At 43.9% G+C, this 16790-nt stretch overlaps 1 protein-coding gene across 4 annotated transcripts in view; it reads right to left on the bottom strand.

Moving 5' to 3' along the window:
* The window catches only part of LOC142568471 (solute carrier family 53 member 1), a 345150-nt gene that overhangs the window by 313283 nt on the left and 15077 nt on the right, over nucleotides 1-16790 (bottom strand). For all 4 annotated transcript variants that reach the window (XM_075678397.1, XM_075678395.1, XM_075678398.1 and 1 more), the window contains exon 2: nucleotides 5503-5554. In XM_075678397.1, the coding sequence (XP_075534512.1) occupies nucleotides 5503-5554 (52 nt within the window). The remainder of the gene's footprint in view (nucleotides 1-5502; nucleotides 5555-16790) is intronic.

Genomic DNA, 16790 nt, shown 5'->3' with positions numbered 1-16790 from the left:
AGTTTAAAACAGCAAATGAATGGTTTTCAATGAACAAACTTAAGATTACCGTTAATAAAACCAAATATGTGGTATTTCGAACGTGTAACAATACCTTTCCTGCTAAATCATTAGATTTAGAAATAAACAATTTTCCATTAGATGAAGTCAACTCATTTCAATATCTTGGCAGGATTTTTGACAGCAATCTGCACTGGCAAGAACAAATAAGCACAGTTTGTAAAAATCTCTCATTAGGATGCTATGCACTCCCACAATCACAGCATAATCTCGATACTAACACACTGCGTATTTTATATTTTACACTCATCCATAGCCATATCACATATTGTAATGAATCATGGGGTACGACATACAAAACTTATCTTGAACCTGTATACAAACTTCAAAAACACGCCCTAAAAATAATTATCCATTCATGTTACATAAACCAAGTCTGACTTTATTTAATAGAATGAATGTTTTGCCGTATGATAAGATACACGAATTAAAAATTGCCACGTGTGTTTTTAACATTGTTAAACACAGTCTGCCTTTTCATATTTCTATATTTTACTCATATTTTCGTGCGACCAGAAATCAAACGTGCGGTAATTTTAATCTTCCTCCAACTAAAAATATTTACGGACAACGTTCGCTACAGTTTTCAGGGTCAAAAATTTGGAATAAACTACCAGCAGAAATAAAACAAGCAAATAATTTTTCATCCGTGTTTAAGAAATACTTGCTTAGCCTCAATAATGCTTTTCAATGTTAACACTCATGATGTCCTTTCTTTTCTTTAATAACTCGCTGACACCTGCTGAACATATCTTGGTGTTTCGATTTTGTCGAGATTGATAATGTATGTTCATAATAATGCAGGAACTTGCCTGCAATCCTCCTAACTAGTGTATTGTGTTTACTTAGAAATGTTTAATAGTATAACATGCTTTTCACTGTTTCGCATTTCATTGTGTACGCTCGTGCAATTTAACGGTATGCAACAAATATGTGTATGCACATGATGTATCTTATTTGCTTTGTACTTGCAATTGTTATTCATTTTTCATTGGACCTGCAACAAGCCTGTGGCTATGGGTTCAACCAGTTTTGGTATTTCTGTATGTTCTATGTCTGCAAATAAAGAAATGAAATAAAGAATTGAAAGAATTGATTTGAATCAAGACTGAAGGGGCCAGACAATTCTTACCACTGGAGAAATCACCCACAACAAATGGGGGCTCTAATGCATAGCATTTCTTACAAAATTACTAGAGGGAACTCAGCTGCCACTGTGTACGGGAGCTGCAATATAGTGGTTTAAACAACATGCAAATCACGGGTAGTACATGAATTCACCTAAAATTTGTCCTCCTGGCATCAAACAAATTGGTCACTTTGCAAATTGATCATTTTGAACCAAATACTATTAAAATATAAGTGCAATAATGTTGAACAATTATGCGTTTGGCAGAAATTTATCGCCCTCATGCATTTAGAAAAATATGATTCCCTTTAAACTTACAAAGACCATGAATAATAAGTAAAGCAACAAGAACATCTGTAGCCCAAACACGAAGATTAAACAAACTACAATATAATAATATACAACACCCAATGGCCTTTTACTTCTACTAAAACTGATGAAGGAAACTGCAAAAGCTGCCCCTCAGAGCAGCTAGACAGAAGCCCACCTGCACAATGAAATCGGCAATTACTACCAGCCATTCACACGGTAGCTGTACAATTGCAGTGCCAGAGTTTCCTTTAGTAATTTTTGTAGCGGAAAGATAGCGGGAAAGGCATGGAACGACTCCTTTCACAATCACGAAACAGTATATCTATGATCAAATATAGCCGAGCACCTGAGACCCTGCGGCCAGCTACGAGTTAAAGCATGAATGTTAAGATGAAAACAGTTTAGTTGGTGGCCTGAGCCTGCAAATCTTCTTACAAACACAGCTCAGAAGACAGCATTGCCATTTGTTGGGTGTGTTGGTAAACTGAAAGCATATTTAGCACCAGCAAACAAGGACGGAAGGGAGACGACAACACAATGCGCTAACTTCAACAATTTGATTTTCAGGAAATACACCTATATAACACATGCACAGTGGCGCCACTTTATCCAAATCTTACCCATCCAAAAAAGCCGTCTCCTTATCTAACAAGTCGATTGAAGGGGCACAAACACACGTGTCTCTATTTCGCCAGATAGCCTGAGCCTCAATAATCTCTCGCACGTCTTTATCTTTGTGCTTCGCAAGAACCCGGCAGGATCCATACACCGGCGCACAGCCGCATTCTTGACAGTGGGTTGACAGATGACCATATTGCTTATTTTTCACAGTTTGGCAATATTCCCGTAATCGGTCATTAAGACATCTCCCTGTCTGTCCGATGTATTTTTTCCCACAGGACAGTGGAAGCTCATATACAACAGCTTCTACGCATCCCACTGGCGCTTTTCGATGATTCGTAGAGCGTCCGGCAGCTGGCTTACGGTACGGGTCCGTTAATCGACATATTTTTGCCAGCTTTTCTGATGCGGAAAAGATCACTTTTGTGTCCATCCGGCTAGCCATTTCCTTAAGTTTATGTGCCGTTCTATGCAGGCAGGGCACCACCGCTACCTTCCTTCTATGTTCCGTCCCTTGATTTGCCGTGTTCCGAATTGTGCTATTTGACCTGCACCTTTTTTGCACTCCAAGGAGACAACAGGGTGCCTGCAGGAAGTGGACCGACTTCCTGGCGATCATCAGTAGCGGCACGGAATTTCTGTGGCAGAGGACCTTACCCGGCCTGCGTGACAGCATCCCTAAGAAGAAACCTACCGGACTTTGTAGCCTCAGAACCTTCAGTGAGGTTAGTCTTCCAGACTACGTTGAAGGTGTTGTTGAACTTGGCTCCAAGTTCGCCGTAGAGCCAAGGTTGAGCGCGCCGGAACTTCTAAGCATTGTGCGAAGGATTTCAAGGCGCGCCCCACAAGGTGAAGTGAACCGATGTATCTCTGAAGGGGTTTCGCGCACCGAACCGATGGTCTCGCGCGTACCGGTTAAGCACACAACTTCGTTTTTGAGGCACAACGGTCTGTGTGTTTTGCAGCGGACAAGGAAGGTGGCTTTGTTGCCCTCAAGGAAGGTGATTTTAATACGAAAGCCTGCTCTGCGATTGCCTCTGTGTTCGACCAGTGTAGTAATGTATCTCTCAGGAAAATCAAGCTAGAAGCAAAGCATCTTTGTAAGAAGGCAGAGCTTAGCCAGTTGGTTCGTGAAATTGACAACGCGAAGTCTGGCTGCCTTCAAATTTTGTTTAGTGTGAAGACGCACAAACCCGATTACCCATTAAGGGTAATAGTTTCAGAAACAGGGTCATGGCAGAAAAAGTTTGCTCTGTTCTTGCAAGATAAGCTCCGAATTCTTAATATTGACGACCCATTTTTGGTTAGGAGCTCTGCAGAAATCGTAGATTTCCTGAAAGAAAATTCTGACGAAAGCTTATCAGCTTGCTCCTTTGACATAATGGACTTGTACTACTCCTTGCCTCAAAAGAAACTAATAACTTGTGTAGAAGAGTGCATAGACGAGTATGGCGTGGTTTCGTTCCAAAATTCAGCCGGTTTGTCCATTCAGGGCTTTTTTTGATGTGCTTAGTTGCTACTTTCACTCTACATATGCAGCATGGAATGACGACATATTCATTCAAAAGCAAGGGGTTTGCATCGGTTTATATTTGGCGCACATACTAAGTGACATTTTTCTAGCTGACCATAACAGAAACCTGTCCCGTACCTTGTCGGAGCACAGGGTGGTTAAAGTTATCAGATACGTCGACGACTATCTCGTTCTTTTTGAACCAGACGCACGTTTTACAGTAGGCAAGCTTTACGAAGTTTTTTCTGCAGGCCTTAGCCCACTTACTCTCACAATTGAAGAGCCCACCAATAACGTGCTGCGTTTCCTAGATATTCAGCTCGAGTTCATGGAACGGCACACGTGCTGGGAATATAAACCTAGAGCTTTAATAAGCCCCTGTTATCGTATCGGTCAGCCGACTCGAAGCTCCTCAAGAGGAGCATTGCCAACTTATGCTTTGGAAATGCTCTAAAGAAGTCTTGCCACCATAAGATCTATACGAGTCTTATGGATCAATCGGGAAGGTTATCAGCAGCAGGGTTTCCGGAATCAGTGCAAGTTTCGGTCGTCGAGGGGCTGCTAAAAAGGTGCAGGTCAGATAGCACAATCCGGAACACGGCAAATCAAGGGAGGGAACATAGAAGGAAAGTAGCGGTAGTGTCCTACCTGCATAGAACGGCACATAAACTTAAGAAAATGGCTAGCCGGGTGGACGCAAAAGTGGTCTTTTCCGCACCAGAAAAGCTGGCAAAAATATGTTAACGAACCCATACATAGGACAGACAGGGAGATGTCTTAATGACCGATTACGGGAACACTGCCAAACTGAAAAATAAGCAATACGGTCATCTGTCAACCCACTGTCAAGAATGCGGCTGTGCGCCAATGCATGGATCCTGCCAGGTTCTTGCGAAGCACAAAGATAAAGACGTGCGAGAGATTATTGAGGCTCAGGCTATCTGGCAGAATAGAGACACAGTGCCCCTTCAATCAACTTGTTAGATAAGGAGACTGCTTTTTTGGATGGGTAAGATTTGGATAAGGTGGCGCCACTGTGCATGGGTTATATAGGTGTATTTCCTGAAAATCAAGTTGGTGAAGTTAGCACACTGTGTTGTCGTCTCCCTTCCGTCCTTGTTTGCTGGCGCTAAATATGCTTTTAGAAGACAGGGCAGCTAAAAATTCTGTCTTTTTACCTGTGATAATAATATGCTTACAAGCAGGTGGGAGGGGGGTTATTCTGTAAGTGTCCAACCTAGTGCGTGCACATGTCCCTTTTGTCTGCTGCTGAAGTTCTGATTAGCTGAGTTAGGGTACACATGCAGGATACAATGCCCCCCCCCCCACCTGCACACAAGTCAGAGGCCTGTACAAAGAAATTGGGCAGCCTACTCTCCTCCTCAAAAAAAGAGAGAGAGTGTGTGTGTGGTATTTAAGCGGTATGAAGAGGCAGAAGCAGTGAGTAGTTCAGTCGGAAAATTGGGATGAACACCACATTTCTGGCAGAAACAGAGCATGCCAAAACATGAGCCCAGTAAATGCTATCACCATTAGTAAGTATCAACCCTGGAAAGAAAGGGTGTCGAGTGCAGACATTTCATGGGCAAATAAGTTGTGCAAGGAACATTAAATATGTGCCATTAAAGATAAATACCATAAACTCTGCCTATATGACACCATGTGAACGACAACATTAAGACGTGAATCACTTAACACAGCGTCGTGCACTTATCTGATACGGCCATTTAGCAGTCGATAAGCGCACCATCACAAAGCCAGCGGTGGGAAATTCCAAGACAAAATCAGGCACCAACCATTAATCTTGAGAATCAAAACACTGCTTGGCTATATAAATGCTGCATAAATCACGAAGAGCAAAGCTCACCTTCGGCAGATGGGGCTCTTTCCACCGCCCCATAAAGCATTGTCTTCATTTCCTGAGAAAGAAGAAAAAGAGGAGGCTAGTATAGAAGAGTAACCTTTAAGTGTTTCTGAAACACCTTTTCTTGAAATATCAGCAATACGCAGGAAATAGGGATGGTCATTTAATTCTTTCATTTGATTAACGATTAATTGTTCATCACTTTACCCTTTAACTGATTAATCACTTACAATGCAGTTTTTTTCATCAACTAATCGAAATTTTTGAGGGTCACATTAAAAAGGTTGAAATAGTTATCTACTCTTGCAAGACCCTATTCTAATGTTTGAGAGGTGGAACCAAGTTAGAAATGCAGTCTATAAAGTTTGATAAAGAATAATCTTTAATTTAAGACAAGATCATGTTGGCACTTGTGGCCTTTGAAAAGATAAACAATATATGTTATAAAAGGGCACTTAGAGGAGAATTATACAAGACATTGGCACAAGTGAATCCCTGTACAATACAAGAAATAAGAAAAATGGCAAAAGTGAATGGTGATGCCCAACTAAAATATGAAAGCGCAATATGCACAGGGGAAAAGAAAATTACTGGTTTACAATTTTAAACCGCATGCTCCTTTCTACAGAGATAAGCAATGCAAAGCAGCTAGGATGTTTGGGTGAAACCGACCCTTTCTTTAAATCACCACACAACCAGCATGTGAGAATAGATGCTTGGATGTTACAGATATGCTGAAATCAACACGAACATTTGCAGCTAACAACAATTTATTATTGCCACCAATACATACTAATTATGGAAAACAATTTGGACATTTCACAACATTATCTACTTTGAACAGCCTCCCACTAGATGTCAAGCACTCCGTCTTTAGGTTTCTTCCAAGGAAACATTCACTTTTCTACTAGATAGCCAAAATAATCCACATATCTAAGCTATTCACTTCACTCCTGCGCATTTCTTTTTCCTCCTTTCTAGTTTTTTTCACTTGTAATATTTATAAATATTTTTCGTTTGTTCTCTGCATTGCCATTTGTTGGGCGTGTTGGTAAACTGAAAGCATATTTAGCGCCAGCAAACAAGGACGGAAGGGAGAAGACACCACAATGCGCTAACTTCAACAACTTCACACTTTCAGGAAATACACCTATATAACCCATGCACAGTGGCGCCACCTTATCCAAATCTTACTCATCCAAAAAAGCCGTCACTTCATCTAACAAGTCGACTGAAGGGGCACTAACACACGTGTCACTATTCCGCCAGATAGCCTGAGCCTCAAGAATCTCTCGCACATCTTTATCTTTGTGCTTCGCAAGAACCCGGCAGGATCCATACACCGGCGCACAGCCGCATTCCAGACAGTGGGTCGACAAATGACCGTATTGCTTATTTTTCACATTTCGGCAATGTTCCCGTAATCGGTCATTAAGGCACCTCCCTGTCTGTCCGATGTATTTTTTCCCACAGGACAGCGGAAGCTCATATACAACAGCTTCTATGCATCCCACTGGCGCTTTTCGATGGTTCGTAGAGCATCCGGCAGCTGGCTTACGGTACGGCTCCGTCAATCGACATATTTTTGCCAGCTTTTCTGGTGCGGAAAAGACCACTTTTGTGTCCACCCGGCTAGCCATTTTCTTAAGTTTATGTGCCGTTCTAAGCAGGTAGGGCACTACCGCTACCTTCCTTCTACGTTCCGTCCCTTGATTTGCCGTGTCCCGAGTTGTGCTACCTGACCTGCACTTTTTTAGCAGCCCCTCGACGACCGAAACTTGCACTGATTCCGGAAACCTTGCTGCTGATAACCTTCCCGATTGATCCATAAGACTCGTATAGATCTTATGGTGGCAAGACTTCTTTAGAGCATTTCCAAAGCATAAGTTGGCAATGCTCCTCTTGAGGAGCTTCGAGTGGGCTGACCGATACGATAACAGGGGCTTATTAAAGCTCTAGTTTTATATTCCCAGCATGTGTGCCGTTCCATGAACTCGAGCTGAATATCTAGGAAACGCAGCACATTATTGGTGGGCTCTTCAATCGTGAGAGTAAGTGGGCTAAAGCCTGCAGAAAAAACTTCGTAAAGCTTGCCTACTGTAAAACGTGCGTCTGGTTCAAAAAGAACGAGATAGTCGTCAACATATCTGACAACTTTAACCACCCTGTGCTCTGACAAGGTACGGGACAGGTTCCTGTTACGGTGAGCTAGAAAAAATGTCACTTAGTATGGGCGCCAAACATGAACCGATGCAGACCCGTTGCTTTTAAATGAATATGTCGTCATTCCATGCTGCATATGTAGAGTGAAGGTAGCAACTAAGCATATATATCTAAAAAGCTCTGAACGGACAAACCGGCTGAATTTTGGAACGAAACCATGCCATAATCGTCTATGCACTCTTCTACACAAGTTATTAATTTCTTTTGAGGCAAGGAGTAGTACAAGTCCATTATGTCAAAGGAGCAAGCTGATAAGCTTTCGTCAGAATTTTCTTTCAGGAAATCTACGATTTCTGCAGAGCTCCTAACCAAAAATGGGTCGTCAATATTAAGAATTCGGAGCTTATCTTGCAAGAAAAGAGCGAACTTTTTCTGCCATGACCCTGTTTCTGAAACTATTACCCTTAATGGGTAATCGGGTTTGTGCGTCTTCACACTAAACAAAATTTGAAGGCAACCAGACTTCGCGTTGTCAATTTCACGAACCAACTGGCTAAGCTCTGCCTTCTTACAAAGATGCTTTGCTTCTAGCTTGATTTTCCTGAGAGATACATTACTACACTGGTCGAACACAGAGGCAATCGCAGAGCAGGCTTTCGTATTAAAATCACCTTCCTTGAGGACAACAAAGCGACCTTCCTTGTCCGCTGGCGAAACACACAGACCGTTGTGCCTCAAAAATGAAGTTGCGCGCTTAACCGGTACACGTGAGACCATTGGTTTGTTGCGCGAAACCACATCGACCCCTTCAGAGATACATCGGTTCACTTCGCCTTGTGGGGCGCACTTTCAAATCCTTCGCACTATGCTTAGAAGTTCCGGCGCACTCAACCTTGGTTCTACGGTGAACTTGGGGCCAAGTTCAAGAACACCTTCAACGTAGTCTGGAAGACTAACCTCGCCGAAGGTTCTGACGCCACAAGGTCCGATAGGTTTCTTCTTAGGGATGCTGTCACACAGGCCGGGTAAGGTCCTCTGTCACAGGAATTCTGTGCCACTACTGATGATCGCCAGGAAGTCGGTCCACTTCCTGCAGGCACCCTGTTGTCTCCCTGGAGCGTCCAGCGTTGCTCTCAGCAAACCTTTCACCACTCTCTCTTGCCTTTGCCACTCGCTTCTCATTATCTTTAGGACTCGGATTCCATGGCCAACGGAAGGAGCAAGGCCACCAAACAACCGCAGGTCTACGTTGGGCAAATGCCCTCTCCTCATCTACGCCAGTTGCCAAGCTCGGTCACTTTCCTTCTACATTCGCTGCAAGCATTTGCCCAGCGAAGTCCTGCGGTTGTTTGGTGGCCTTGCTCTTTCCGTTGGTCATGGCATCAGAGTCCTAAAGATAATGAGAAGCAAGTGGCAAAGGTAAGCGAGAGTGGTGAAAGGTTTGCTGAGAGCGACGCTGGACGCTCCAGGGAGACAACGGGGTGCCTGCAGGAGGTGGACCGACTTCCTGGCGATCATCAGTAGCGGCACGGAATTCCTGTGCCAGAGGACCTTACCCGGCCTGCGTGACAGCATCCCTAAGAAGAAACCTACCGGACCCTGTGGCGTCAGAACCTTCGGCGAGGTTAGTCTTCCAGACTACGTTGAAGGTGTTCTTGAACTTGGCCCCAAGTTCACCGTAGAACCAAGGTTGAGTGCGCCGGAACTTCTAAGCATAGTGCGAAGGATTTGAAAGTGCGCCCCACAAGGCGAAGTGAACCGATGTATTTCTGAAGGGGTCGATGTGGTTTCGCGCAACAAACCAATGGTCTCACGTGTACCGGTTAAGCGCGCAACTTCATTTTTGAGGCACAACGGTCTGTGTGTTTTGCCAGCGGACAAGGAAGGTCGCTTTGTTGTCCTCAAGGAAGGCGATTTTAATACAAAAGCCTGCTCTGCGATTGCCTCTGTGTTCGACCAGTGTAGTAATGTATCTCTCAGGAAAATCAAGCTAGAAGCAAAGCATCTTTGTAAGAAGGCAGAGCTTAGCCAGTTGGTTCGTGAAATTGACAACGCGAAGTCTGGTTGCCTTCAAATTTTGTTTAGTGTGAAGACGCACAAACCCGATTACCCATTAAGGGTAATAGTTTCAGAAACAGGGTCATGGCAGAAAAAGTTCGCTCTTTTCTTGCAAGACAAGCTCCGAATTCTTAATATTGACGACCCATTTTTGGTTAGGAGCTCTGCAGAAATCGTAGATTTCCTGAAAGAAAATTCTGACGAAAGCTTATCAGCTTGCTCCTTTGACATAATGGACTTGTACTACTCCTTGCCTCAAAAGAAATTAATAACTTGTGTAGAATAGTGCATAGACGATTATGGCATGGTTTCGTTCCAAAATTCAGCCGGTTTGTCCGTTCAGGGCTTTTTAGATATGCTTAGTTGCTACCTTCACTCTACATATGCAGCATGGAATGACGTCATATTCATTTAAAAGCAACGGGTTTGCATCGGTTCATGTTTGGCGCCCATACTAAGTGACATTTTTTCTAGCTCACCATAACAGAAACCTGTCCCGTACCTTGTCAGAGCACAGGGTGGTTAAAGTTGTCAGATACGTTGACGACTATCTCGTTCTTTTTGAACCAGACGCACGTTTTACAGTAGGCAAGCTTTACAAAGTTTTTTCTGCAGGCCTTAGCCCACTTACTCTCACGATTGAAGAGCCCACCAATAACGTGCTGCGTTTCCTAGATATTCAGCTCGAATTCATGGAACGGCACACATGCTGGGAAAATAAACCTAGAGCTAATAAGCCCCTGTTTTCGTATCGGTCAGCCCACTCGAAGCTCCTCAAGAGGAGCATTGCCAACTTATGCTTTGGAAATGCTCTAAAGAAGTCTTGCCACCATAAGGTCTATACGAGTCTGATGGATCAATCGGGAAGGTTATCAGCAGCAGGGCTTCCGGAATCAGTGCAAGTTTCGGTCGTCGAGGGGCTGCTAAAAAAGTGCAGGTCAGATAGCACAACTCGGGACACGGCAAATCAAGGGACGGAACGTAGAAGGAAGGTAGCGGTAGTGCCCTACCTGCATAGAACGGCACATAAACTTAAGAAAATGGCTAGCCGGGTGGACACAAAAGTGGTCTTTTCCGCACCAGAAAAGCTGACAAAAATATGTCAATTGACGGAGCCATACCGTAAGCCAGCTGCCGGATGCTCTACGAATCATCGAAAAGCGCCAGTGGGATGCGTAGAGGCTGTTGTATATGAGCTTCCGCTGTCCTGTGGGAAAAAATACATCGGACAGACAGGGAGATGTCTTAATGACCGATAACGGGAACATTGCCAAAATGTGAAAAATAAGCAATACGGTCATTTGTCGACCCACTGTCAGGAATGCGGCTGTGCGCCGGTGTATGGATCCTGCCGGGTTCTTGCGAAGCACAAAGATAAAGATGTGCGAGAGATTCTTGAGGCTCAGGCTATCTGGCGGAATAGTGACACGTGTGTTAGTGTCCCTTCAGTAGATTTGTTAGATAAAGAGACGGCTTTTTTGGATGAATAAGATTTGGATAAGGTGGCGCCACTGTGCATGGGTTATATAGGTGTATTTCCTGAAAATGAAGTTGTTGAAGTTAGCGCATTGTGGTGTCTTCTCCTTTCCGTCCTTGTTTGCTGGCGGTAAATATGCTTTCTGCTTTGGTTTGTTCTGTTTTGAATGCCTTAATAATAATATTTGGGGTTTTACATGCCAAAACCACTTTCTGATTATGAGGCACGCCGTAGTGGAGGACTCCGGAAATTTTGACCACCTGGGGTTCTTTAACGTGCACCTAAATCTAAGCACACGAGTGTTTTCGCATTTCGCCCCCATCGAAATGCGGCCGCCGTGGCCGGGATTCGATCCCGCGACCTCGTGCTCAGCCGCCCAACACCATAGCCACTGAGCAAACACGGCGGGTTTTGAATGCCTTAACTACTGTTCTAATTCTATGACTAGTTATTGATTTTAGATTATTTAGCAGTTTGTTCTACATTTACTTTGCATAATCGTCCACTTAGTGACTAATATATTACTGTTTTATGCTGTATATTTGCACAAATGTATACATTTTCAGACAGCAGGTCTGCTTTCAGCCACATGCTCTGCGACCTCCTCCTGTATACTTGTGTAAGCATGTATATACACTTATTAAAGAATTAAACTGAAACTCCATCACAATGTCAAATGCATCCTCTAAACCGACACAAATGCTGTGCCATATGTTTAGTGCACTGGGTGTGACACGACGATCAACAACTAGGTTGCAATAACATGCCTTGAACTGAAAGGACATTTTAAGCCTCCACCTTCGGGGGCAGCGTGTCGGGGAAGTGCACGGCTCGGCCTCACTCGAGACTAGCAAAAACAGTCGACACTCGCTCTACCAAAGTCAATGCTCATGCTCTGCCATTCTAGTACATCAAAATTTTCGCGCTACTCTGTCAAACGCTAGAAAACTATTAATTGAACCTGTCTAATCGATTAAGTCGATTAAATGAAAGGTGGACATTGATGACAATCGTTTTGCGGGATAATTTTAATCAATTAATCATTCATTGATATTAACAACTGTAGCCAGAAGGAATGCAATGGATTTCAATGAGTGTATTCTCAAATAAATTTTTAAAAAGGATCTGCTCAACTACACTTCATATTCTATTTATTTTTTGGTGCCAGAACCACGATTTGATCATGAGGAATGCTGCAGTGGGGGACTCAGAATTAATTTTGACCCCCAGGGGATCTCTAACGTGCCCCCAATACACGGGACCACGGGTGTTTCGACATTTCCCCCCCCCCCCCGAAATGTGATCCAGCCCCCTACTGCTTAGCAGCACAGCACCGCAGCCGCTAAGCCGCCGCAGCGGGTTCAACTGCACTTCTTCCTCTTGGACTGAACAAGAGTATCAGCTGCCCATGCTTGCCCTCTAACCCATAATGACATCTTATCTCCAGACACCATCATTTCTATCAGTCTTTTTTCATTCCAGTGGTTGTTGCATAGCCCTTAGTTTCCTCTCAACTTTACGTCCTATTCTCCAAATTTCAGCCCCATAGGGCAATGCAAAAAAATGCACTGAATTATATACCTTCTTTTTTCTCATGGATATCAGTGAGCTGCTGCTGATAATTTGATAGTGCATGTAGTACGTCCCAAGCAATTTTTGCTAATTTGCATATGCCCTCCTCATGACGGTGGCTTCCTGCATAACCTTGCGTCGATTTCACTAACAACGGGGAGGATTACAAGGCGCCATGTTTTACCGAATCGAGGACCCACAAAATGACTTTTTCTTCACCATTTCAGAAAGCGCTTGTGAACAAGTCCTACATCGAAAAGGAATTGAGCCAGCAACCTCATGCTCAGCAGTGTAATGCCACCATTCTTGACACAACAAGAATCAAAACAGAGGGCGCCAGTCACAGCACAGCAGAACCACAACCCTTAGGAATAGTGCTGAACAGACATTAGCAACTTATTTTATTCATACTTCAACAAGATGAACAGCAAGAAACAACAAAAAAAAGAACAAGGGCACAGTTGCCCAACCAAGGCACGCAAGCTTACATAATACGTGCCAAGGTTCTCTGCAACCACAGCCGTTCAACGCTAGACTGATAAAAGAACGGACAATGTGCTGCAAGATTCGAGAGCCTGTTCTTTTTCTTCGTGCCGATAATGTGCACCCCTTGGCAACTGTTCAAGAGAAACGACAGCCGATAAGCGCCACAGGCGCTTATGTGACAGCGAGTGCTACGTCTTCGCCCTTTTCTTTTATTTGAGCAGCGACGACCTAGCACTTAGAAAGTTTTGCACGACATTACTAGGCTCTCTTGTGTCTACATGGTGGCTCACAGCAATGCACAACAAAACAGATTGCAGCAATACTAGCAAATGAACAAGCCACTGAGAGATCAATTTACTGTTCCAAGCAACGGCCATTGTTGCCTGGAACAGTGCTCTGTACATGACTCAAAAACCCACTAAGTAACATTCATAAAGACGAAGTAGAATTGTGAACCTCAAAAATTTCTCAAGCAATTTACAATCTTTGACAACATAAAAAAGCAGGCGCTTTAACTGATTGAAATGTCATTGCCAAAAAAAGAAATGCTAGAACATAAGTGCATGTTTAATTCTGCATCATTTCATGGTTATAACACTAAGTAACACAGCCAGTGCAAGTTTTATGGCTCTTTAGAGTTAAAAGAGGGAGGAGGGGGGGGGTCAGCATAAAAATGAAGAGCAGTACTAAGCTGCAAACAGAAAGTAGAAGCAACATTTTAGGCTCAAAACTTATTATATGGCTGTGGCAAATACTGCCTTCACTTCACTTTATTTCCTTAAGGACCCCACAAGGGGGTGTTACATAAGGGGTGGGTTGTACAGAAATGTTACTAATGCCACAGGTTTTTAATAAGACAGGTATATGGATACACTTTGAACAAAACGTGATGGACAGGTGATTGAAACAATGTCGTGGGGAAGGCCATTCCAATCTGAAGCTGTGCGGCAAAAGAATGATGCAGAAAAAGTAGTGGTGCCAGAACGGGGTCGGGTGACTTGAAGTGGATGGCCCACGCGGGGGGAAGTGCGCGCGGCGGGAGCGATGTAAGGTGGATGGATGAAAGAACTGTGATAAAACTTGTGGTAAAGTGATAGTGTGGTGGTCCTGTGGAGAGACGAAAGAGTGGGCAAACCAGATTCATTTTTAAGGGATGACACGCTGATATTGTATGAATAAGAAGAATGAATGAAGCGAGCAGCATGATTTTGCACTACTTCGATAGCATTGATCGAATAAACTTGGTGGGCTCCAGATTGGTGATGCGTACTCAAGTTTGGGCCGAATTAGCGATTGGTAAGCCAAAAGTCTTACGTGGTAGGGTGAGTGACGCAGATGACGTTTTAGAAATCCTAATGATCGGTTAGCCGATAAAATGATATTCGTGACATGGGTGCGCCAGGAAAGATCAGGGGTTAGTGTTACACGAAGGTATTTATAGGATTCGCTTGTTTCAACTCGTATGTTAGCGATTGCATAGGGAAATTGGAGCGGGTTTTTGCGGCGGTAAAAGGAAATTAATTTACGTTTGTTAGGATTAAGGGTCATTAGCCAGCGGTTACACCAGTTGAACACTTTATTAAGATCATTCTGTAGGGCTATTTGATCAGATATGTTAGTTATTTTGCGGTAGATGACACAGTTGTCAGCGAACATGCGAATGTTACATGATAAATTATTAGGCAAGTCGTTGATATATATTAGAAATAAAAGTGGGCCAAGGACAGATCCCTGCAGCACACCGGACGTTACAGGGAGCGAGTTAGACTTGACATCGTTAAGGGAAACAAACTGAGAGTGGTTAGTCAGAAATTGGGCGATCCAGTTTAGAACGTCGGGTGGCAGATTTAGTTGAGAGAGCTTCATTAGTAGACGCTTGTGTTGTACTTTATCAAAAGCCCTGGTGAAGTCAAGAAAAATAGCATCTGTTTGTAGGTTAGTGTCGAGGTTAGCATACAGGTCGTGAAGAAAAAGGGTTAGTTGGAATTCGCATGAGAGGCCTTTTCGAAATCCATGTTGAGAGGGATTAAAAAAGCTGTTAGAATCAAGGAACTGCATGATGTTCCATGAGTTTGCAACACACACTGGTTAGAGATATGGGGTGGTAATTTAACGGACAGCCTCTGTTGCCTGCTTTGTGAACTGGAATGACCTTCCCGCACTTCCAGTTGTAAGGGAATGCCACGTGACAGTCCGTATAGTCACATTAGGAAACATACTTTTGAGCCTTTCTATTTTGTATGAAACTAAGAAATGAAGAAGGAATTCTGTCCTTTCTTAGAATCCCCCATTGATCACCTAGTTTTCAGAGTGACAGGATGACAGAATGACAGAAGAGGACTCCTTGGAATGTAAAATCAGCCTAACAGGATTGCTCTCCCTGCAATTTCTGTACATCTAGGTGTTACTTTGTAACTTGTAAGCTTTTCGTTGCTTTGCATATCTCTTCTGGTTGTTTTAATTATACCTCATGCTCTGACAAAAGTTAGTGCTTGTTTTTCTAATAAAATGTATAATTTGTGGTGTAAGTATGGATTTGAACCAATGAGCCCCTTTTAATATTGTCACAGTCGGTAATGTGGGAAAAGGAGGACGACGATGGTGGCCTTGGAGACGAAGAAGAAGAGTGTAGCATTACCGCTGCTCTACGCTTGCTGGCTCAGCCATTAAAAGCCATCTGTAAATAGACACACGCTTCTTCCTTCCCGTAACATCTTTGGTGGACGTGCGGGGTAATCACTTGCGCAAGGCGGAGCTCCACAGCGGACGTAACCTGGCCGCCGTGTCATCTGAAAGAGAGAGTTCAACCACGGCCCCTTCGTCGCCACCGACGGTCATCCTGGCCCAGTCTCGCGACCCTGGCATGTTTTCCGTGATCGACAACGTTGACGTCGAAGACTGGTTGCAGAATTACGAATGGGTCAGCGCACACAACAGGTGGGATAACACGCTTATGCTGGCCAATATAATATTCTACCTCAAGAAAACGGCAGGGTTCTGGTTCGAAACACACGAAGAAGAGATTACGAGTTGGGCCCAGTGCAAGCAGAAGCTTAGAGATTTGTTCGGCAAGCCCGTCGGCCGCCAACGTGCTGCGAAGAAGGACCTTGGGACCCGTGCACAGACGTCCACTGAATCTTACGTGGCGTATATCCAGGCTGCCTCACCCTTTGCCGCAAAGTGGATAACAATATGGCAGAGGCAGACAAGGTCAGCCACGTTTTAAAAGGCATCGCGGACGACGTGTTTAACCTGATTGTTTACAAGAACATAACAACGGTCAATGAAATCATTAACGAATGTCGCCGCTTTGAAGACGCGAAGAGTCGCCGCATAGTTCAACAGTTTACGCGTCTAGCTAATACCGCAGCTTCATCGACGTGCGAAGACGTTTGTCCGCTGCGTGAGCCCACCTCCTGCGAGAACATTGTATGTATCGTTCGGCGAGAAATCGAAGCAGCGTCTCCTGCCACGCCAGTGACGCAGTGCTTTGACGATTCCCGGCCGCTTGTGTCTCTCATTCAGTCTGTAATTC

This window comes from Dermacentor variabilis, unplaced genomic scaffold, assembly GCF_050947875.1.
Source record: "Dermacentor variabilis isolate Ectoservices unplaced genomic scaffold, ASM5094787v1 scaffold_19, whole genome shotgun sequence".
Lineage (NCBI taxonomy): Eukaryota > Metazoa > Arthropoda > Arachnida > Ixodida > Ixodidae > Dermacentor > Dermacentor variabilis.
This window is presented reverse-complemented; position numbering and strand designations above follow the sequence as displayed.